This window comes from Dreissena polymorpha, chromosome 5 (assembly GCF_020536995.1).
Source record: "Dreissena polymorpha isolate Duluth1 chromosome 5, UMN_Dpol_1.0, whole genome shotgun sequence".
NCBI classification, from domain to species: Eukaryota; Metazoa; Mollusca; class Bivalvia; order Myida; family Dreissenidae; genus Dreissena; species Dreissena polymorpha.
The window spans coordinates 7,763,931-7,788,603 of record NC_068359.1 but is presented as its reverse complement, the minus strand read 5'-3'; the positions used below and the strand labels follow the sequence as shown (position 1 = coordinate 7,788,603).

The following is a 24,673-nucleotide window of genomic DNA, read 5'->3' as shown; positions in this document are numbered from 1 at the left end:
ACTGATCCATAAATTAAGTTTATTTGGCAGAGGATATCAATTCAATGAATTTGCTTGTTGCCCTTGATTGTTTTTGTTTAGTGTAACTTCAAGGCTCAGATACACCACAAGATTTCAACATTTAACTTCATGGGTGTATATATATCAATGATGAGAATTGCAATGCATAAAATCAATTGCCCTACACTTAATTATTTTTTATGATTATACCGTATATCAATGGATTAGCACCCATCCATAAACAAAATGTATTTAGCGGGCTATATCAATTCAATGATTTGCTTGTATAATTTTGTTTTCTTTCTCTAAGTCTCAATTCAAACACACTGATTGAATTATTTTTTTTAACAAAAACTTGCTGTTGCTTTTGAACTTAGGGAATTGCTGTATTTAACCTGATCACTGTACTTATAATGAACCTGGGGCTAAAAATAAAATCTGACCCTTTGAAAATTACATGAAAGAAATGCCTCGCCAGAAGGGGTTGTATTGCTGGTTTAATTCATTTAGTGTGTTTTGCATTCCCCAAAACAAGAAAATGTTGACTCTTTTAGGAAAAAATATGAAAATTGTATAGTTTACAGTAGGGAAGGGTTCACATGACTAATTAAAATAATAGTAATTACATGACTGCAATGCCTGGTCACCAGTGTATTAATATATACGGAATATTACGCTAGTCAATTGTTCCAAGAGTTTGTATCACTCGAGTGGCTTGTGTGATGACGTATCACACGAGAGGCGGAGCCTCGAGTGTGATGCGAAATAGCACAAGCCACGAGAGTGATACAAACTCGCGGAACAATAGACCGTTTGCAGGTGTCTGTCCGAATATCCGGCGGCCATATTGGAGGGACACGCTCGATTAACCATTACGCATCATTGACAGCTATTTACAATTCGCCGCTTAATTTCTCTTTACATGTCAAAATGGTCAATTATTGCCGAGTCATCGGCTGTCATAACAATTCTACAAGGGAGAAGGACAGACATTTTTATAGATTACCTGAGATAATTACTAATCAGTGCAAGAAAACCAGTGAGTTGTCAACAGAGAGGCGGCGATTATGGTTAGCAAGGCTACAACAAGACTTCAGTGGAAAGAATTTGAAGAATATTCGAGTGTGTTCTGACCATTTTGTATCTAGTAAGTTAATGTGCAAATATTTATGAATACATAACTTGAATGTAGTGATCATAATTTTATACCATGTACATGTACAAGTTGAACAGTCTACTGTACTGGTACACAATTTTAAGCATTGATCATTGATCAAGTCTACATCCACATAAAGAATACACTTTGATATTGAAAAGAATCAAATTATGAAATTCTTTGTCTATTCACCAGAAGATCATAGCTGGAGCTCAGACTAAAAATTGGTGGTTTGAGTCTCATAGTTAAAACCAGGAAAGTGGAAAGAAAATTGTTATACCACACAAGTCATACTTTATGTCACTTTATATTTTCAGAGCAAAAGGCAGAACTTTTTGACCGAGACAGTCCTGATTGGGCGCCATCAGTGAACATGGGATGTCAAGCTCCGAGTACGCCTGCCCCTAAAGTTGCTGCTGAGCGCTTTGAGAGACGGAAGAAACGTGCTGAGACTGCAAGATCATTGGTCCAAGATCTTTCAGACAACAACACTCCAGAGTTACCACCTGATGTAAATTTAGATAGTGCAAAGAATGTTCAGACTGATATGCTTACTTCAGATGTAGAGTCATTGGAACAGGAAAATAAACGTTTGAAACTAGAAAATGAAAATCTAAAAACATCTATCCGGAATGCGTCTATGTTTTCTCAGGAGACTCTTAAAGACAATGATGAAAGAGTGAGGTACTTTACAGGACTTTCTTGTTTTGCTATACTGATGTCATTGTACAAGTATCTATATCCTTATTTAACAAGCAAACATAGTGTAACACTTGGAAAGTTTGAGTGCCTTGTGATGACTTTAAGTAGACTTCGCCTAAATTTGACTGTCAATCACCTTGCCTACCAACTGAATGTTTCATGTGCAACCATTTCTCGAACTTTTGTGAATACCATTGACATCATGTATGTAAGACTAAAACCAATTGTGCGATGGCCTGACAGAGCCTCATTGAGAGCAACAATGCCAGTACAGTTCCAAAGACAGTTTGGTAATAAGTGTGCAGTAATCATTGATTGCTTCGAGATCTTTATAGAGCGTCCATCAAATCTTATAGCGAGGGCAGAGACATGGTCGTCATACAAACATCACAACACTGTGAAGTTCCTTATTGGAATCACACCACAGGGAGTAGTGTCGTTTATTTCCAAAGGTTGGGGCGGTCGTGCAAGTGACAAATATGTCACTGAACATTGCAATTTTTTAGATTACATTTTGCCGGGGGATTTAGTGTTGGCAGATAGAGGATTTGACATTGCGGATAGTGTTGGTTCTGTTTGTGGGTCATTGAAAATTCCAGCTTTCACCAAAGGTAAAGACCAACTCTCTCCATTGGATGTAGAAACAACAAGAAAAATAGCCAATGTACGGATACATGTTGAGAGAGTTATTGGGCTTGTGCGCCAAAAGTACACATTCTTAAATGGGACACTACCATTGGACCTAGTGATTACCAAAGATGAAGATGGCTTTACTACAATTGACAAAATAGCTCATGTGTGTTGTGCGCTGGTTAACTTATGTGAATCAGTGGTCGACTTTGATAAATAGACTGTCAATTGTATTGTCTTATCCATGCTCTCTGTGTTTAGTATATATAGATTAGTATATAGCATTATATAGTTTCATAATTCACTCTGTAAATCATATTTTATTGATTAAATTTAACTCTAAATGATGTTACTTCTCAAATACTATGATTAAAGAGCTGTTGATAAAGGATTAATATTTGAACAAAAAGTCCTAAAAAAAATAATTCAACTTGTATTATGAATTTAGTACACATAGTTAAAAAAAATATTCTGTGAATTGATTTTCCATTTAAATACTTACTTAAGTGTGATAAACTGTTGAATTACTTTGTTAAAGGACTTTATGTCATTCGACTCCTAGACTTGGACCAATATGTAAGAAATAAAGTTAAGCAAAACAGTACACATGGAATTGCATTATCATTATGACGTCTTTATTCAATTCTCAATTTTGCAAAATCAAGAAGATTTCCTATAAAAACAAAAATACCAATCTTTTACTTAGAAGACTTAACAAATAAGACATTTTTATGACCAAATTAAATCGCGTTCTGAGAAAAATGGGCATAATGCATATGTATAAAGTGTCATCCCAGATTAGCCTGGGCAGTCTGCACAGGCTAATCAGGGACGACACCGCTTTTTTGACATTTGTTTAAATGAAGTCTCTTCTTAGCAAAAATCCAATTTAGGCGGAAAGTGTCGTCCCTGATTAGCCTGTCCGGACTGCACAGGCCAATCTGGCATGACACTTTACGCACATGCATTAAGCCCAGTTTTCTAAGAACCAAGGCTCAAATGATCAAGCAACACAACTCCATTAACCATATTAGTCACATAATTAGCCAAAATGCATCACTCATTCAAAACAAATATCTGTCAATATGAAAATGGTACAATATTTTCTCAGGAGAAAAATTATTAATTAAACAGATACACATTTCTCTGAAATTGTTGCCATCAAGTTGTCACTTTCATTTCAAATAAGTTAACAATTACATATCACAATCAGGACAATACCATTTCACTGTTTCAATTTAATTGTTGCGATCAAGTTGTCACTTCCATTTCAAGTAAGTTATCATTTACATAGCACAATCTGGACAATACCATTTCACTGTTTCAATTTCCTCAGGCGACTTGGTGATATTTACACAGCTAAAATGAAACCACACAATTTTGCAATTTTCTCCATCGCAACCAACCATGGGTGGCTCCTCAAGTCCTCTACAATAGCAAAACCTTTCTCCCACATTACCATCATCTTTTTGGCTGGATGTTATTTCCTTAAGAATATGAACTGAGTTCATATCAGTTTGATTGATGTTAGACAGACGGGTAAAGTACTTTCCAACAAGCTCTGGTAACAAAGCCCTACGAAAAAAAACTTCTGCCTTAGCACAGATTTGTTCATAAAATTCCGGGTTGAAATGTATTTGTTCAATGTGAACACTGATGTCACTCCACACAACAAAGTAACACAATTCCAACTCTGTTACCCCAAGTTGAGTTTGAATTTGGAAGAAGTATGGATGATTTCTGTCCAAACATAGCTCTCCATCTTCCCCTTTAATCAAATAAGGCACTGATTCATCAATCACTTTTCCTTTGTGATTGAATGGACACTTAACTTCCAATAAACAGGACCCACAGCAATCACATTTGATGATCCCATCTGGGGAAGCACCTATAAATGGTCTGTCCTTTGAGATAAAAAGTCCTGTTTCTATCAACTCAACATTGTCGTGGTCAGTAGCAAGGGCTTCACAACACAAAGTGGCAGCTTTTTTCTCATTGTCAATCCCCCATTTGGTGGCTTCATTTCTAAAGTTTACATTGGGATAAACAATAGATTTTACTAACGCACTTGACGGATTATCAATGTTCGCAGTGTAAACACTCTTCATTTTTGAGGCTGTGATACGCCCAGCGCGGTAATTGAACCACTTACCCTCACTTGCCTGTTTTCGGGTGATTTTCTCTACATTTTCAATTTCCTCGTCAGTGACCGTAATTTCAATGCCCTCACATGATTTGATTAGCTGGTCATAATCTAAATTCATCGATTGTTTGTTCTTGAGTTCAGTTAGTGGTTTAGGCAACTTGAGCACTGCTGACTTAGGTTTGTAGCTCTCAAGATAATCAGGCACAATTGATAAGATTGCAGGCTTACGGTTGGTGGAAACTAGATCAGAGAAGAAAGAGTCTAATTCATTTTCTGTAGGGGAAGGGATTTTCCTAGTCTTTCTTACAGGATGAACATTTTTAGAAATTTGACTGGTTGAGCTGCTTAAACACTCTTCAAATTTTCTCTTGAGGGACTTCGCACTTTGAAAGTTAATGTTAGAAATTTCTCTATACTCAACATTCTTCACGGATGGGGGGATGGTCCAATATGCTGGTTCCTGTGTTACAGTCCTTTCGTCTCTTACTTTAACAGTTCTCATAACCCAAAACATTAAGGCAGCAACATGTGTGCAAGTTTCTCCACATCCTGCCATACAGTCACAGTGACTGGCCAAAACTTGACCATCCTTCGTAGAGATGAACCATGGGGACAGTGGTTTTTCATGCATTCTTTGAGAGTGAAGAACCTGTAAGTATAAAAAAGCAATAGTAAACTACATTTACAAGATATTAAGCATCTTGACATATGAAACACATAAAAAAAGTCAGCATAAAAGCTAAAAATTACCTAAGTTGTAAGCATGTCGCATATGCTGTTTGAAGTGAAACCAAAATCTAAAATAATTGTTTCCAACCATGCGTTTTGTCGTTAAGAACATCATAACTGGATCTTATAAATCCGATATCATAGGTCAGCATAGGTAAAATTCAGTTCAATTCTTGGTATACATGAGAATAACATTGTACTTAGTAGTGTATATTATGTGTTACTGGCTGAAACATACAGTAACACGCCTCGACTGGGAATCAAACCCAGGACCTCTCGAGCCATACACAGACATTCTACCACGTCTGGCAAAAGTACTTGCTAAAAAAAGCTAGCTTCGAGGGGTGGTAGGACAAATGCCGTTTACCTCGATACATATATACCAGTACAAATCTGTGAACAGGGCTGATGTAGTAATGAGAGAAAATTAAAAAAAAAAGCTTAATATCCAGAACAATGAATTTCAAGAAAAAAACAATAACTTACCCTTCCTTTCACCAACAGTCTGTTACTCAACACAGCAGAAGTCACGCCAGAAACCCAGCCACACTCAACTTGATTCACTGCTTCTAAGCTTTTGAAGTTTTTCAGATCTTCCATCGTGTAAATACTAGGTGTAAACAACAAATAATTAACGATGTCAGGGTAGGTCAACGATGGCAGTTGATTCACATCATCACAAAGCTTTTTCAAATCATATGGGTCAATACCACCAATCAATGCAAGTTTTTCAATGTATCTTGCTTTTGTTGCAGGCTCCAGTCTATCTTTGTACGGCCCTTTTTGGTTCAGTGATTTAGACGCCATGAGTCACAGTTTTACGCTCTCTTAATTTTGATCGATGTTTACGCTTCGCTGGTATACCTCCAATATGGCGGCCAAACCGGTGCGTACGTAAAAATCTCCTATTATTGCAAACGGTCTATTGACTAGCGTAATATTCCTTTTATTATATACAACAACTAACGAAAACAGTAAACAAATGTATTATTTACTTTAACAAAACTGACAAAACAATGACTAAAACGGTACGCCATAGTTTATTTAAGACGCGTATGAATACAGTTTATGTAAATTAACGTGTAAACATTCGAACCGGGAAAACACAGGTTTCCGACACGCTTACCTTAATGGCATAGTTAATCCAATTTTTATAACAATTAAGTTGACAACTTTAATCCGATGTTTATAACAAAAACGTTTAAACGATATGCACTTCCACTTCTATCTTCCATGTCTTTATCAAAACTTAGTTTAAACCACACTATTTTATTGTATTCCTATCGAAATATACATTTATGCATGATAAACACACACTCCAAAATACGTTTTTAACAAATAGTTTACTGTTAAAAAACACCACGTCCGACATGTCCTTAAATTCCAGAGAGTTTTGATAAAACTATTGTGTTTCGTCACAGAAATGACGTCACACGATGTACTACGTAATATATTTTGTAATATAAAAAATTTCTATTTTCGGTGCGTGTAATGTGACGTCATTAAATGGGTCAAAGTAGTCCGGCTAGTATGGTAATACGGAATTGGAAACAGCGAGTAGCGTAATACAGGATTTTTTATTTCAACGATTGATACAACCTGTATTTTGTTATAGCATTAAACAGGTATATAATAAATAAGCATTCTATCAGTATGCACAATATATTTTTGACGTGCTAGATTGCTGTTTATTTTGTAACACTTTATATCATTTTTGCTAGGGGCCATCTACTGAGTTAGGGGCCATCTACTGTCCATGGCCAATGCAAATGGGAAGTATCAAGCAAATCGGTCCTCCATTCATAAATTATTAACTGGAAACAATTATCACTCTTAGTGTGACAGTGAGCTTGACCTAGTGACCACAATTTCAATAGGGGTCATCTACAGGCAAAAGCTAATACACATGGAAAGTGGGAAGTATCAAGCCAATTGGTCAATCCGTTCACAAGTTATTATCGGAAACGAACTGGTCTACCGACATCCAGCAAAACTATATACCCCATCTTTGAAGGGGGCATAATTAAAAGCATTTAATTACACATTTGCACAAATGCCAAAATCTGTGAAAAGGACCCTTTAAGAAAATAAACAAATATTCTTAGGAGACTAATTTATTTATCATAGCTTTAGTTATTTTTAAAGAGATAAGGTCAATCCAGGGAATTAGTTATTTCTTTGCTGTTCTGATCCAAAAACTGCTTTGTGGGTTACTTATCTAAAACAGGCAGTCAAAATGCATGTTTGACCAAAATATTATATAAGGGTTTGAAGTTATCTTAAATAAAATGATAATATAGGATTAAAATTAATTTTGGTTGCGTTTATGGAATAAAGAACGTAATTGTCAAACTGGCATATCATTTATAATGCACTAGAAAAGATCACTGGTTTAGTTGAGACAATACTATTTTGATGGTTCAAGAAAACTTCAAGTCAAACAATTTAATTTAACTTTTTATAAAAAAACATATAAATCACTTTATTAGTGATGAAAAAAAATAAATAAGTAAATGATACATCAATAAAAAACATTTGATTTGAAACATCCTCATAAAAAAAAATTAAATGAATGAATGGCATATACGAAATGCCAACATGAAACATGAAATGATTTTTTTTTATAGAACATAACTGTAAAACAAATTACTATATTTTATACTTTGATAGTGTACATTAAGTTGTTCATGTTTCTGATCTTTACACGGAAAAAAAACCACAATCATTTGAATTTGCATATTACTGTCTACTAAAAAATGAACATTAGACAAGATTCAATTCCACTTCTTGTGGCAAACACATGAAGTTATTGCTTCATTTCTCCTGGAACTGTTTCGGATCCTGAACTTTTTGTGTGTGTGCATGAACATTGGATTGGGTGCTCATCTTTTGATTGGACCCAGGCTGCCATCGTCAACTGGAACACAGGAATGCTACATTAAACAATGTATAAAACAACATTGGGTCATTTTGCCTTTTTCTCGGAAAAATGGGCTGAATGCATGTAGGCAGTGTCATCCCAGATTAGCTTGTGCAGTGGAGGTTGTGTTTGACTTTTGACTGATGCTAATATCAATATACATAGTTTATTTAAAAAAAGCATAATATTTACTTTGTAGGGGAAACTAGAAAGCTCAAGCATGAAGAATCCATAGAGGTGTCTGTGGTGTAGTGGATATGGTGTCTGCCCAACAACCAACAGGTCACAGATTTGATCCCCACTGTGGCAGCATTCTTAAGATCTTCCCCTAAGACTCCAAGTACTGGTTCTACCCAGGAAATAGACTCCAGACACCAAGTACTGGTTCTACCCAGGAAATAGACACAAAGTACTGGTTCTACCCAGGAAATAGACTCCAGAGCGTTTCAATAAGCCTTTGGCTTTTGATTTAATCAAATTAGAAAATTAATAGGTTAACAAGACCTGCCTATGTGACCCCCGTCTGCACTTTCAAACCTGCCTATGTGACCCCTACTGCACTTTCAAACCTGCCTATGTGACCCCTATTGCACTTTCAAACCGCACCACAGCTATTATAGAGAAAATTCTCCAAAAATCAGTGGAGCAGAACGAAGTTCACACTTGATCTGTAGGTCATGTAGGTAGATTTGCATACTAAAAATCAGGTCAATATCTGAAAGTGTTGCATAAAAATTTCCGGAAAACGAAATGCCAGACAAACTAACAGGACTGCTATATACCACCACTACCGACAGGGGGGGGGGGGGGGGCATAAACAAGGATCCATATGAAATTGATTTACACACTGCACATGTAACACACCTAATGGAGTGTTTGATGGCAGGTTATTCAGCACTCACCCCAGTCTTGTGGAGCGTAGCCCCTCCCAACAGGGACTCCTGCCTTGCGCCCGTTCAACACAAGTTTCTCCAGGATGCCTCTCCTACCGGTCCCTTCAACTGGACGAGGGCAGAAAACAAAGTCTTACATGCACTTCTTGTTCATAGTTTGACAAAATAATACATTTGCAAACACTCTCATATATTCAACAACAGATGTATACATTTTATCCCACTTTTACAGAATTCAGTTGATTAAAGCCCCGTTGATTAAATTTCTGCTATAAACCACACCACGAAATGACGTCATTTTTTCGAAAAAAAGATGTCATAAATCCAGCAAAATTATCCAGTTAAACTAATTTTGTTTAAATAAATAGGTTTACTGAATAAAAAGTGGGATAAACTATAATAATAGATTAGTGTTGATTATAGATCAGGTTTATCATGCTTGGCACGAAAACGTCTGAGCCTTGCATGATAAACCTGATCTCTAATCAACACTAACCTATTATTCTCTATATATTCAAAGAAACAAAAAAACATCCTTGACTCTAAAATATGAAAACAAGAGGGCCATGATGGCCCTGTATCGCTACACTGTTTTTTTTATGCGAAAAAAGCATGCAATGCGCATGGGTTGAAATGTACTCAAGCATGTGACTTCTATCCCTCGTCCCACTGGGCGCTTAAAGTTGGAAGGGTGAGCATTTTTATATATGGAAAACGTTACTACGGTGTTAACTAAACAGACTAAAAAGCCCGGGAATTGTCGCACAGGTCCTTTGCTTATAACGTAGGTACATTAATCTCTCCAAAAGATATTGTCGTTCTTTCTATTTCACATATTTTTAGTACTGAAGATCAAATCTACGCATGTTCTACAAGATTAATGAAAGTTCGCATAATTTGAACAAACTTGGTAGCAAACTATAAGATGTCACTACATACCAAATTTGGTAGCCCTAGGCCCAATGGTTATGGACAGGAAGATTCTTAAAGTTTGCACAAAAGAGGCTTTTATATAAGCATATGTTCAGTTTTGTGACCCCCGGGGCAGGGTCAAATTTGAGCCCAGGGAAATAATTTTAACAAATTTGGAAGAGGACTATTAGATGTCAATACATACCAAATTTAGTAGCCCTAGGCTCTATAATTATGAACAAGAAGATTTTTAAAGTTGGCACAAAATAGGCTTTATATAAGCACATGTTCATTTTTGTGACCCCCGGGGCAGTGTCAAATTTGACCCCAGGGGCATAATTTGAACAAACAAAGTAGAGAAATTATTAAATGTCACTACATATCAAATGTGGTAGCACTAGGCCCAATGGTTATGGACAGAAAGATTTTTAAAGTTTGCACAAAATAGGCTTTATATAAGCATATGTTAAATTTATTGACCCCCGGGGCGGGGTCAATTTTGACCCCAGGGGCATAATTTGAACAAATTTGAAAGAGGTTCACCCCAGGAACAGTTGTGAGAAGTTTTATCAGAATTGGACTTGTAGTTTAGGAGAAGAAGATGTCTAAAGAAAAAGTTAACGCATGGACGCACGACGGACACAGGACTATGACATAAGCCCCGCTGCTTTCTGGCCAGTGGAGCTAAAAACTGATAGGATAAAAATATGATAAATCAGTTCCTTTATACACAATCATAAATAGAACAATGTTAATTGTTTTATAAAAGCCATTACTCGTTAAAACTCATCATAACTAAGTTAAAACATAAAAGAATAATTATGAACAAACCTACATTTTTTTGAATGTTTAATGGTATTAATCAACTAGTTTACAGAGAACAAGAGCTGTCTCCATAGACATATGCCCCCCGATAAACACTTTGATAGAAGTTATGAGCATTTTTCGAAACCTAAACGCGGACCCTAAGTTCAAGGTCAAGGGGGTCAAAATTTGTGGGCGTATTGAAAGGACTTGTCCATATACACATGCATACCAAATATGAATGTTACATCTGAAAAGACATAGAAGTTATGAGCATTTCTCAAAACCTAAACGCAAAGTGTGACGGACAGACAGACGGACAATGCCATCACTATATGCCCTCCTTCCGGGGCATAAAAATAATGTAAAAAGTTTGTTTATCATTGAAATAGCTGCATATCAATCAAACTCCACAGTCAAATGATTTTATTCTTAGACATAGAAAAAAATGATGCCAAAAATTTCAAATTACTTCTAATGTTGAGTCAAGCAATTGTTGAACTCCCAACATATAATTGCATACCAAATTACCTCCAAAAAACTTGTCATCACATGCCCCATTATGGCCAACTGGTTCAGTAGTTGCAATTGAGTTTTGCTGAGATTCATTTCTGAAAAATGGCACAGTCTGAGCACTTTGTCCGTGTGATAAACGGGGCACTGGTTGGGAACTTGGTATCTTCTGGCTTGGAAGCATCACCGGCTTGGAACTCGATGTTGTTTGACTAGGAAGATACACTGGTTGAGAACTCATAAACGATTGGGTTGGCAAATATACAGGTTGGGAAATAGGCAACTGCTGAGATGGTAATCTGACAGGTGAAATAGGCAACTGCTGAGATGGTAATCTGACAGGTGAAATAGGCAACTGCTGAGATGGTAATCTGACAGGTGAAATAGGCAACTGCTGAGATGGTAATCTGACAGGTGAAGGCAGTGGGTTTGACACATCATCATCATCATCATCATCATCATCATCATCATCATCATCGCTGTTGTCATCATATGGGGATGGAATTCCGGGAGGTCGGGAGGATGGCTGCATCTGAGCCCCGGGGGGTCGGGCAGCCATCATGCCACGCCCCAAACCCACATCCTGACTGTTTTGCATTCCCACCTAATGATAAACAGAGAACAGCAAAGTCTGTATTAAAATATCAAGAAAACCTTAATTATACAAATGAAGTATGCCTAAGGTTTTAGGAATTGGCCATAGTAATTGGGAAAATTATTGCTTTTATTAGTATTGATTTATGTAAGTTACCAAACAAGACATCTCCATATGTCACAGATTCCCCCACATTCCACTTTTAGTTCAAAAGTAGACTGTGCCAAAAACAAAGTTTTTATGGCAAAATTTGACCTTTAAGTGTGACCTTGAGCTTTAAGGTAATGAGAGGTGACACGTTACACTCAGTCTCTTTAATGGTAATGAGAGGTGTCACGTTACACTCAGTCTCTTTAATGGTAATGAGAGGTGACACGATACACTCAGTCTCTTTAAGGTAATGAGAGGTGACACGATACACTCAGTCTCTTTAAGGTAATGAGAGGTGACACGATACACTCAGTCTCTTTAAGGTAATGAGAGGTGACACGATACACTCAGTCTCTTTAATGGTAATGAGAAGTGACACGATACACTCAGTCTCTTTAATGGTAATGAGAGGTGACATGATACACTCAGTCTCTTTAAGGTAATGAGAGGTGACACGATACACTCAGTCTCTTTAAGGTAATGAGAGGTGACACGATACACTCAGTCTCTTTAAGGTAATGAGAGGTGACACGATACACTCAGTCTCTTTAAGGTAATGAGAGGTGACACGATACACTCAGTCTCTTTAAGGTAATGAGAGGTGACACGATACACTCAGTCTCTTTAAGGTAATGAGAGGTGACATGATACACTCAGTCTCTTTAAGGTAATGAGAGGTGACACGATACACTCAGTCTCTTTAAGGTAATGAGAGGTGACACGATACACTCAGTCTCTTTAATGGTAATGAGAGGTGACACGATACACTCAGTCTCTTTAATGGTAATGAGAGGTGACATGATACACTCAGTCTCTTTAAGGTAATGAGAGGTGACACGATACACTCAGTCTCTTTAAGGTAATGAGAGGTGACACGATACACTCAGTCTCTTTAATGGTAATGAGAGGTGACACGATACACTCAGTCTCTTTAATGGTAATGAGAGGTGACACGATACACTCAGTCTCTTTAATGGTAATGAGAGGTGACACGATACACTCAGTCTCTTTAATGGTAATGAGAGGTGACATGATACACTCAGTCTCTTTAATGGTAATGAGAAGTGACACGATACACTCAGTCTCTTTAATGGTAATGAGAGGTGACATGATACACTCAGTCTCTTTAAGGTAATGAGAGGTGACACGATACACTCAGTCTCTTTAAGGTAATGAGAGGTGACACGATACACTCAGTCTCTTTAATGGTAATGAGAGGTGACACGATACACTCAGTCTCTTTAATGGTAATGAGAGGTGACACGATACACTCAGTCTCTTTAAGGTAATGAGAGGTGACACGATACACTCAGTCTCTTTAAGGTAATGAGAGGTGACACGATACACTCAGTCCCTTTAATGGTAATGAGAGGTGACACGATACACTCAGTCTCTTTAAGGTAATGAGAAGTGACACGATACACTCAGTCTCTTTAATGGTAATGAGAGGTGACATGATACACTCAGTCTCTTTAATGGTAATGAGAGGTGACACGATACACTCAGTCTCTTTAAGGTAATGAGAGGTGACACGATACACTCAGTCCCTTTAAGGTAATGAGAGGTGACATGATACACTCAGTCCCTTTAAGGTAATGAGAAGTGACACGATACACTCAGTCTCTTTAATGGTAATGAGAGGTGACATGATACACTCAGTCTCTTTAATGGTAATGAGAGGTGACATGATACACTCAGTCTCTTTAAGGTAATGAGAGGTGACATGATACACTCAGTCCCTTTAAGGTAATGAGAGGTGACATGATACACTCAGTCTCTTTAAGGTAATGAGAGGTGACACGATACACTCAGTCCCTTTAAGGTAATGAGAGGTGACACGATACACTCAGTCTCTTTAAAGGTAATGAGAGGTGACACGATACACTCAGTCTCTTTAAGGTAATGAGAGGTGACACGATACACTCAGTCTCTTTAAGGTAATGAGAGGTGACATGATACACTCAGTCTCTTTAAGGTAATGAGAGGTGACATGATACACTCAGTCTCTTTAAGGTAATGAGAGGTGACATGATACACTCAGTCTCTTTAAGGTAATGAGAAGTGACACGATACACTCAGTCTCTTTAATGTAATGAGAAGTGACACGATACACTCAGTCTCTTTAATGTAATGAGAGGTGACACGATACACTCAGTCTCTTTAAGGTAATGAGAGGTGACACGATACACTCAGTCTCTTTAATGGTAATGAGAGGTGACATGATACACTCAGTCCCTTTAAGGTAATGAGAGGTGACACGATACACTCAGTCTCTTTAAGGTAATGAGAGGTGACATGATACACTCAGTCTCTTTAATGGTAATGAGAGGTGACATGATACACTCAGTCCCTTTAAGGTAATGAGAGGTGACATGATACACTCAGTCTCTTTAAGGTAATGAGAAGTGACACGATACACTCAGTCTCTTTAATGGTAATGAGAGGTGACACGATACACTCAGTCTCTTTAATGGTAATGAGAGGTGACACGATACACTCAGTCTCTTTAATGGTAATGAGAGGTGACACGATACACTCAGTCTCTTTAATGGTAATGAGAGGTGACACGATACACTCAGTCTCTTTAATGGTAATGAGAGGTGACATGATACACTCAGTCTCTTTAAGGTAATGAGAGGTGACACGTTACACTCAGTCTCTTTAATGGTAATAATTTGTTATAATTAATCTTAAAATTGCATGATGACTGACAAAGTTACAGTCAGGACAAACTGTTTTATAGCCAAATGCAAGCCTGATCTTGACTGTTTTATATCCAAATGCAAGCCTAATCTTGACTGTTTTATAGCCAAATGCAAGCCTGATCTTGACTGCTGAGGTAGAGAGACGGTTGTCACACAGGACATGTGGTCGTATGATGGTTTACATTTGACCCAAGCAATTATAAAATCCATAAATACATGGCAAAGACAGAGACAGGTATTGTCAAGCTTTTTTATGACCAAATTTGACCTTTACCCTCTAAGTGTGACCTTGACCAATGATGTAGAGAGACATGAGTTACACACGACCAATCGTCTTATTATGGTTGACATTTTCTCTTGGTTATCTAAAATTCCATTCAAATATGGCAAAGTAAACGCTGAGACAGGAAATTTCTAACAGACATTTCGACAGTCAGACATACAGGTGGACTGCAATATGCAACCTTCTTCAAAAGGGGGGACAGAAAAACTTTAACCTAGCTTCAACTCCATTGCCAGAGCATTTTAAGTGCAAGTGTCAAACTTGAAATTTATTATCCAAGTGTCAATTGATATTTCATTATGATTGACATTTTATTGTGCCTGTGGGCTGAACTAGATTATTACCTGCCAGGCTGCAGGGGGCACAGGGGCCAGTGAGGGGTGGGGCGGGGCACCTCGACCTGCATGCTTCACAGGGCCAGGGCCTTCCAGCTTCATGTCTGAAATCAGGAACGAACAATACACTTACAAGCCCAGTATCCAGCTCTGAAAAGAAACTAGAGATTGTTGTAGTATTTTTAATTAGTTAAACACTATTTATGATCGCATAGAGATCCTCTGTCTTCTTGAAACATACTTAAGTCCATTTCCTGTGTAAACCAAGTACTTCCTCATCACTAGAAAAACACCATATCAGCTATGTCATATGACCTTGACACAGAAGTAACTCCACCCCCTACTTACTCTGTAATCCAACAGTGAGACCCCGTCCCCTGGATACATAGTCCATCTGTATGACTGCCCCACCCATGGGCCCACTCCAGGCTGGGGCTTCACTGGGCATGCTGACTCCGCCCCCTGTTGGGTAGCCCGGATATCCGGCCCCAGCCCCTCCATCTTTGCCTGAGTAATTGGCACCTGGCAAACATTTAAGGCTTGAGCATGGATCTGTAGTTAATTTTGATTTTTCACTGTAGAAGAAGTATTTCAGTTTTATCACCGGTAACAGCTCACTTTTGTCCCAGTTTTAATTAAGTTTTTAATGCACATACTTCTGTCAGTAACTTTGAATCAAAGGTAGAGACAGAATGGCAGTATGAAGGATTTGATAACAATTGCCCACATTATTTTGCTTGCTGGCCAGTGATTGAAACTATTGAATCTAATAAAAACACATTATAAGCAGATGAAAAATTAGGCACTCAAACAGTAGGAATGTAGATTACTATCCTTTCTTCTTCTTTGAAGAAAGGGTGGTTGGGTTATTTAATGTCCAATTTTAGAGCAAAAGGAGATTTGGCGTTGTTTTTTATATCAAAGCATAATAAGAAACATTTATATATGTTACCCTATCATATTATGTTTCTTTGATGGGTATATTGATGTAAATGGTCCATTATTAATTTACAACAAGATGTGTTTTTGAAACACTATGTCCACCCCCATATTTTTGACCTTTGACCTTGAATGAGATACACATGCATGCCAAATATGACGTTGATATCTTCAATATTGCAAAATTTATGGCAAATGTTAAAGTTTGACGCAAACCAACAAACAAACCAACAAACAGACAGGGCAAAAACAATATGTCCCCAGTATATACAGTATATGCAAATTTGTTGCAAAGATTAAGTAACTCATGGTAAACAAGGGATGTGTTTGTCAGAAACACAATGCCCCCTACTGCGCCGCTTTGATTTATTAAAAATTTTATCATTTGGCAGGTACAGATATTATCTCCCTTTAAAGCTTATTACTTCCCTTGGATTTGTTTTTTTTAACCTTTGACCTTGAAGGATGACCTTGACCTTTCACCCCTCAAAATGTGCAGCTCCATAAGATACACATGCATGCCAGATATCAAGTTGCTATCTGAAGGGACATAGAAGTGATGAGCATTTTTCGAAAACCTAAACGCAGAAACCTAAATGCAAAGTGTGACGGAAAGCCAGACGATCACTATATGCCCTCCTTCGGGGGCATAAAAAAGTTAACTTTTAGGAGTGACTAGTTACTCATATGAACAAGGAGACTAACCGATGATAACAAGAAATACACCAAGTTTGAAAAGAATTTATAAACATGGATAAATACCTGTTAAGAAAAAATGTCCGCAAAACTGTTGTTTTTTTAACTTTGACGCAGTGACCTAGTTTTTGACCCTAGATGACCCAAATTCAATCCCAACAAATTTGATAAAGATCGGATGAAAACTGACCTCTATTGCCTACACAAGGTATTTCTATTATTTGACCTTGTGACATAGTTTTTGACCCCAGATAACCCAAATACAATCACAACCCAGATTTCATCAAGATAAACATTCTGACCAAATTTCATTAAGATTGAATGAAAACTGTGACCTCTATTGTCTACACAAGGTTTTTCTATTATTTGACCTAGTGACCTAGTTTTTGACCCCAGATGACCCAAATACAATCCCAACCCAGATTTCATCAAGATAAACATTCTGACCTAATTTCATAAAGATTGGATGAAAACTGTGACCTCTACTGTCTACACAAACAAATTGTTGACAGATGCACACACACACACACACGCACGCTGGACATCACACGGTCACATAAGCTCACCATGTCATTTCGTGACAGAAGAGCTAAAAAATCAATGGACTGGAACAAACTCAAACCTGATCTGTAAGTCATGCAGGAAGACTCACACCATGAATCAAGTAAATATCTGAAAGCATCTGTAATAAAGACGGATGGACAGACAGACAGTGCAATTGCTATATGCCAACCTACCAGGGGCATGCACCTCACACAGACAGGCACAAATGGAGGACGAACATCAGGGTATCCATCAGCAATGAGCCTAAGTTAGCATTACATGCAAAACTTAAATAAATACATGCAACAAAACTAAGAGACTGTTCATACAAGGCATAAATTGTTTTAATTAAAGCTAGTATTCTGTTGTACATTTCGAAATAATTTCCTCTGAAGCATTTGGCGTTAAGCATCTAATGTATTGCAGTTGAGAATTTTTTTCAAAGAATAGAAAACTTTAAAATGTATATTTAAAATATCAACAATAATCTTTTATATTAAAGTATTACCAAGGGACAAAATTGTCACAAAACCAGGTTTTCAACTCAAAGTGTGACCTTGACCTTGGAGATATCAACCTAATTCTTTCGCGCGACACACCGTCCAATGATGCTGAACAAATGTGCCAATTGATTTTAAAATCTCACAATGAACGACATAGTTATGGCCCGGACAAGCTCATTTATGGCCATTTTTGACCTTTGAACTCAAAGTGTGACCTTGACCTTGGAGATATTGACGTAATTCTTTCGCGTGACACACCGTCCAATGATGGAGAATTAATGTGCCAATTGATTTTAAAATGTCACAATGAACGACATAGTTATGGCCTGGACAAGCTTGTTCCACCAGCCCACCGACATTCGTCAATCTAATAACCAGTTTTTTTCCTTCTGAAAACCTGGTTAAAAATGTGTAAAATATTTTAACAATTTTATAAACAAATATTATTTTAAACTTAATACCACTCTAGAGAGAAAACTTAAAGGCATACAAAAAATGCGCATTCTTCGATGAAAACTTGCCAAACAACCATCTGTTGGTTACTATAGTTACCTGGGGGAAGGTTAGGTTTCCTGAGTTCTGTGTAGTCTTCTTTAACTTTAGGTTTTGGCTGAAAAAAAAACACACACACAGACATCAAATACACTTCAACACCGTTATTTCGAACACCAATAATCCGAAGTCACCGTTATTTCGAAGTATTTTTCGGGTCCCGATTTTGGTTCTTCTTTGTTTAATGTAAAATTTCATTGTTAATCCGAACTTCGTTAAACCGAAAAAATTGTTAATTTGAAGTGATTCTGTCGGTCCCAACACTTAAATTCGCACGTAATCATCAATCTTTAATCCGAAGTCAAAGCTGCAAAGCGCTGAGGATAATTTCACACCTTTGTCGTCTGGGCGTGGCGCGTCAAAAGCTGATTATTACACCTTTGTCGTCTGCGCGTAGCGTGTTAATTTTATAATGTCTTCAAAAGCCGATAATTACTATTTACGTAGTTTTGCATTCTTTAGTAACAAATAAACATGTCACGTTAGGTCTGAGTAAATGTGGTCCAATGAAATTCATCTTATATAAACTTTACCTTCTGCGAGCAAAATACGGGCCGAAGTGAGATCTTCAATGTCCTTGACAAATTGGAGTAATATGTTACATGCGTCCAGTTTAGTGCTGCTAAGGCCAGTGTTCAGAGAAACATCGATCGCGTCTTATTTACAAAAAAAGTTAATACATTTCAGAAAATGTATTCATCTGTATTTACATGTATGACAATTTGTGCTATTTGTTATATTTTATATGGTCTGATAATTTGTGCTATTCGTAATATTTTATATGTTCTGATAATTAATGCATATTCATTATATTTAATAATTTATGTTCTGTACTGAGAGAAAACATAACATCTATTGCAATCTGACTAGTTCACGTTTTTAAGTAAAACAATTATTAATAGTAGCGTGTAACTGAACCATGTGAATTCCACAACGTTTTATTATTACAGAATCAAAGAAGTCTTCTGTGAAATGTTTATTTCAAATTATCGTTAATCCGAAGTTTTTTTTAACGGTCCCGACGACTTCGGAATAACGGTGTTGAAGTGTATATAGCACATAAATAATAAACCTTTTTGTGTTTGGAAATGTTTCCTAAATTGGTTAATACATTACAACGGCCTATGCGAACAAAAAGACTTACAAACATGTGTATTGTCACCATCACATCTCTACCATATTTATATAGAAGCCCATTTGACATTGACATCTAATTTGTAGACCTAGCAAGAGCTATCCACAGAATGCTCAAATATTCTTCAATTTTGATAGTGTAACACACATTTTCTGTCAGTAAGCTGTTCAACACTTTGATAGTGTAACACACATTTTCTGTCAGTTAGCTGTTCAACACTTTGATAGTGTAACACACATTTTCTGTCAGTAAGCTGTTCAACACTTTGATAGTGTAACACACATTTTCTGTCAGTAAGCTGTTCAACACTTTGATAGTGTAACACACATTTTCTGTCAGTAAGCTGTTCAACACTTTGATAGTGTAACACACATTTTCTGTCAGTAAGCTGTTCAACACTTTGATAGTGTAACACACATTTTCTGTCAGTAAGCTGTTCAACACTTTGATAGTGTAACACACATTTTCTGTCAGTTAGCTGTTCAACTTTGATAGTGTAACACACATTTTCTGTCAGTAAGCTGTTCAACTTTGATAGTGTAACACACATTTTCTTCCGTAAGCTGTTCAACTGTGAAGCCTACATTATGGTATATATCCATAAAATGGGTTATGGAATTAACAAGCAAATTCGTTGAATTGATATCCCCCGCCAATATGCTTCTGGACACAAAAGTGTTATATTTGACACTCAAAAAAGAATTTTTTTCAAGATACAAGGTATATATATATATGAATGAAATCCGCCAAAGCACTTCCAAGATATGGCTCCGGACACATACAAAAAAGCATTTCTTGAAGATACAAAGGGCCATAACTCTATAATTAACAGATGGTGTACAATGCCATTTGGCGTGCATCATCCTCTTATCCATATATATACTCATACCAAGTTTCAATGAAATCCGCCAAAGCTCTTGCAAGATATGGCTCTGGACGGACGGACGGAAAGACGGACGGACAACGCCAAAACAATATCCCTCGGCCTATGGCGGGGGATAATAAGCATACCTAAACCTAACAACTGGGATTACTTCAAGAAAAATGGCCTAACCCTGAAACTAAATTATAACCGTTTCAACATTTGATTTATTATAATGTTAATAACTATGCAATCCATTACAAGGTCTGAATAAAGCACTACATACCTTGGCCCGGAATACAGCCTCATTGAGGGGGCCAGTCTGGCATGTAGCTAATCACAGAGCATGGAACTGTCCCTTTATGTCTAAATATAGCACAACATACCTTGACCTGTGCTGATCACAGAGTATGGAGCTGTCTCTTTAAGTCTAAATATAGAACTACATGCCTTTGCTTTACCCTGGCCAGTGTTGATCACAGAGTGTGGAACTGTCTCTTTAAGTCTAAATATAGAACTACATGCCTTTGCTTCACCCTGGCCTGTGTTGATCACAGAGTGTGGAACTGTCTCTTTAAGTCTAAATATAGGACTACATGCCTTGGCTATACCCTGGTCTGTGTTGATCACCGAGTGTAGAACTGTCCCTTTAAGTTTAAATATAGCACTGCATAACTTGGCCTGTGTTGATCACAGAGTATGGAACTGTCCCTTTAAGTCTTAATATAGCACTACATAACTTGGCATGTGGTGTTCACATAATATGAAACTGTCCCTTTAAGTCTACATATAGGACATCATTGTACAAACCGTGGCCTTGAATGCAGCCTCATTTTTGGGGGCGAGTCTGGCATGCTGCTGATCACAGACCGGCATACTGGACGGTGCAAGGACAGTAAAACTTCCCCGTGTGTTCCGCAGAGGCAGATGTGCCTTGGTTGGTCTCACATCATAGTACTGGCACACAGAGTCTGAGATGGCAAACCTTCAAATACAATATCAGCCACCATTAATGATGCTACCTTTTCATGTGCTATAACGAATATGTAACCATGGTAACAGTCCACTGACTCCTTGCAATCATTCTCCCTGCTCTTTTGACTGTCGTTTGGTTGTAAGAACACATGTGTGATGTGTCAACACAGTAACTTAACTAGGATGAAGTAGTGTTTTTCCCAGGCCATTTTAGCGTGGCGAAAAGCCACGCCGCCCTCGCGGATCGCCACGCTGCCCTTTTCAAAGGCATATTTCGCCACGCGCCCTTATCGATAACATCTTTATTGCCTTACGATCTTACATGGTGCGCAAAATCAGCGTCCTTGATTGTCTGTGACAATCCGACTGTGCTTGATTTACTCGAGAGATGTCAACGTCTAATCGACTATATTATTTGAGCAGATTTAATCTATTACAGTGCTCGATTTATAGGAAGACTGCTCAGAAGCTGTGAATTAGTCATGCGTGAATAATCCCGTGTCAGTATTAATCGATAATGCCAGAGGCTATGTTATACCAAGCGCACTTACTATGGAGACTTTTGATGAAAAACTCGATGTTATGCTCGTGGCAATTGTGCATTGCATGCATTATTCAGTTATATCAAAACATATTTTTACGCATAATTACATTTAAAAACACAAACAAATTTATTCTTTATCGATTTCGTCAAGAAAATTATATCTAATTATTTGAATAATTACTGAGACGTATACTAATTTAACAAAATGTGAATCGCGTATACGATTTAACATTGCCATGCGCACCTGTCGCTTACATCATTTGACATTTGAACAACATGGCGGACTATACAGAATTAAATTGCGACTCGGCAAAAATGGCAAATAACGTCGTAAACGATCGAATTAACGATGGAGATTATACATTTAGAAGGAATTAATGAAATGTCTGTGATAATCAACGATGCATATAAATGTTTTAGATAGCAACAACATTATGTATTTATTTGTAATCTACTTGGTGGATGTATGTCACGGAAACGAGTGTTTGCATATTGTTAGCGATCAATTTACTCGCAATGTTATTTTAAACATCTGGCAAGATTATTGTTAGAAAATGGGATAAGACAAACATGGTTTCATTTATATGTTAGTGGATCTGTGTATAATCAGAATCATATGCATATATTGCTTTATTATCCCCACGCTTTTTGAAAAAAAGGTGGGGATATTGTGGTTATCTCCGCCGTCCGTCCGTCCGTCCGTCTGTCCGTCCGTCCTGGCCACTATCTCCTCCTACACTAAAAGCACTAGAACCTTGAAACTTACACACATGGTAGCTATGAGCATATGTGCGACCCTGCACTATTTGGAATTTTGATCTGACCCCTGGGTCAAAAGTTATAGCGGCTGGGGTGGGGCCGCGTCAGAAATTATCACTCATTTTTTTAGGTTATTTTACATTTACTTCTTTATTTCTACACCGATTCACTTCAAATTGATACTGGACCTCTCTTATGACAATACGGTCAATCTCAACCATGCATGGCCCCATTCCCAACCCTGGGGCGCCCCGCCCACATAGGCCACACCCACCAAAAATTTCCATTTACTATAATTTTTTCATTTCTACACGGATTCACTTCAAATTGATACTGAACTTTTATTATGACATTAGGGTCAATCTCAACTATGCATGGCCCCAATCCCAACCCTGGGGCGCCCGCCCACATAGGCCACACCCACCAAAAAATTCCATTTACTATACTTTTTTCATTTCTACACGGATTCACTTCAAATTGATACTGAACTTCTCTTATGACATTAGGGTCAATCTCAACTATGCATGGCCCCATAACCAACCCTGGGGCCCCGCCCACATAGACCACACCCACCCAAAATTGCCTTTACTATAATTTCTTCATTTCTACACCGATTCACTTCAAATTGATATTGAACTTCTCTTATGACAATACAGTCAATCTCAACTATGCATGGCCCCATTACCAACCCTGGGGTGCCCCGCCCACATAGACCACACCCACCCAAAATTGCCTTTTACTATAATTTCTTCATTTCTACACCAATTCACTTCTAATTGATGATGAACTTCTCTTATGACAATACGGTCAATCTCAGCTATGCATGGCCCCATTACCAACCCTGGGGCACACCTAGGTCAAACATTCGGCTTGGGGATACGCGTCGGCCTCTGCCGCGCCATTTCTAGTTATGTTTGTGGTGCTGTACAGTTTATTGAAACAGCATGGAACTGTACATTGCAAGGTAAATATATTAATATAAATCATAGTCAGTTAAATACATCAATTACCATTTAATGTGCTTGTTTATATGTTATTTTTTCCACAACTGCTTCAGATGCGATTACATGTTGCCCCGTAATTCAGGTATTCAGGGAACGTTTTTGCCCTTTTTTGCCTAAACTGCGCGCTAAAATGCCCTTTTTGAAAGTAATGCGCCATGCCCCTTTGCCCTCCTGGGAAAAACACTAGGATGAAGTTTGAACCACTCAAAACTAATAGTCAAACATAAACGGGGAAAATTTGGGTGTCCAAATAATAAGAAATACATTGTACAAAACATATTTTTGCTTAAAAAAGAGGATGTCTTAAAACTTAGAGTTATACAAATATTTATTAACAAGATATGTGTCCATAGGGCACAGATGCCCCCTCATTCCACTTTGTTCCTCAAAACTCCACATACATAAACAACTCAACCTTGATCTGAAAGTTATGCAGGTGGACTCACACCCCAAAAATCAGGTAAATATGTGAAAGATTTGTGCACAAACATCTGGAAAAGTGTTATTTTAAAGAAAACTGTTAAGAGCAAGGCCCGTAACTTTGTCAAAAATCAATGGACCAGAACATCTGTAGGTCATGTAGGTATACTAACACACCAAAAGCAAGGCAAGTATTTGAAAGCCTTTCAGAATTTTTTATTGGAAAATATTAATTTTTTAAAGAAAATTCCGAAGTCCAAGGCCCATA

The 24,673-nt window shown here is 37.6% G+C and overlaps 2 protein-coding genes across 5 annotated transcripts in view; one reads left to right on the top strand and one right to left on the bottom strand.

Annotated features, from left to right (window-relative positions):
• The first annotated feature begins 805 nt into the window (after window positions 1–805).
• Window positions 806–3,092, top strand: LOC127832358 (uncharacterized). Its single transcript, XM_052357792.1, has 2 exons — window positions 806–1,147; window positions 1,474–3,092. Exons 1-2 carry the CDS (start codon window positions 931–933, stop codon window positions 2,706–2,708), a joined length of 1,452 nt encoding a protein of 483 aa, XP_052213752.1. The 5' UTR covers window positions 806–930; the 3' UTR covers window positions 2,709–3,092.
• A 4,369-nt stretch (window positions 3,093–7,461) lies between these two features.
• The window catches only part of LOC127832354 (protein maelstrom homolog), a 51,506-nt gene continuing 34,294 nt past the window's right edge, over window positions 7,462–24,673 (bottom strand). For 2 of the 4 annotated variants that reach the window (XM_052357777.1, XM_052357778.1), the window contains exons 10-16: window positions 21,514–21,688; window positions 18,707–18,764; window positions 15,822–15,995; window positions 15,483–15,577; window positions 11,424–12,009; window positions 9,186–9,284; window positions 7,462–8,280 (exon numbers count right to left, since the gene is read on the bottom strand). In XM_052357777.1, coding sequence (XP_052213737.1) covers window positions 8,246–8,280; window positions 9,186–9,284; window positions 11,424–12,009; window positions 15,483–15,577; window positions 15,822–15,995; window positions 18,707–18,764; window positions 21,514–21,688 — 1,222 coding nt within the window. In that variant the 3' untranslated portion in view covers window positions 7,462–8,245. The remainder of the gene's footprint in view (window positions 8,281–9,185; window positions 9,285–11,423; window positions 12,010–15,482; window positions 15,578–15,821; window positions 15,996–18,706; window positions 18,765–21,513; window positions 21,689–24,673) is intronic. The other 2 variants (XM_052357779.1, XM_052357780.1) reach the window with 2 other exon arrangements.

Coding starts and splice junctions, on each gene's coding strand:
- LOC127832358 (XM_052357792.1), top strand. CDS start 931: ATGGTCAATTATTGCCGAGTCATCGGCTGTCATAACAATTCTACAAGG. Junction 1,148..1,473: donor TTCTGACCATTTTGTATCTA/GTAAGTTAATGT, acceptor TTATATTTTCAG/AGCAAAAGGCAGAACTTTTT.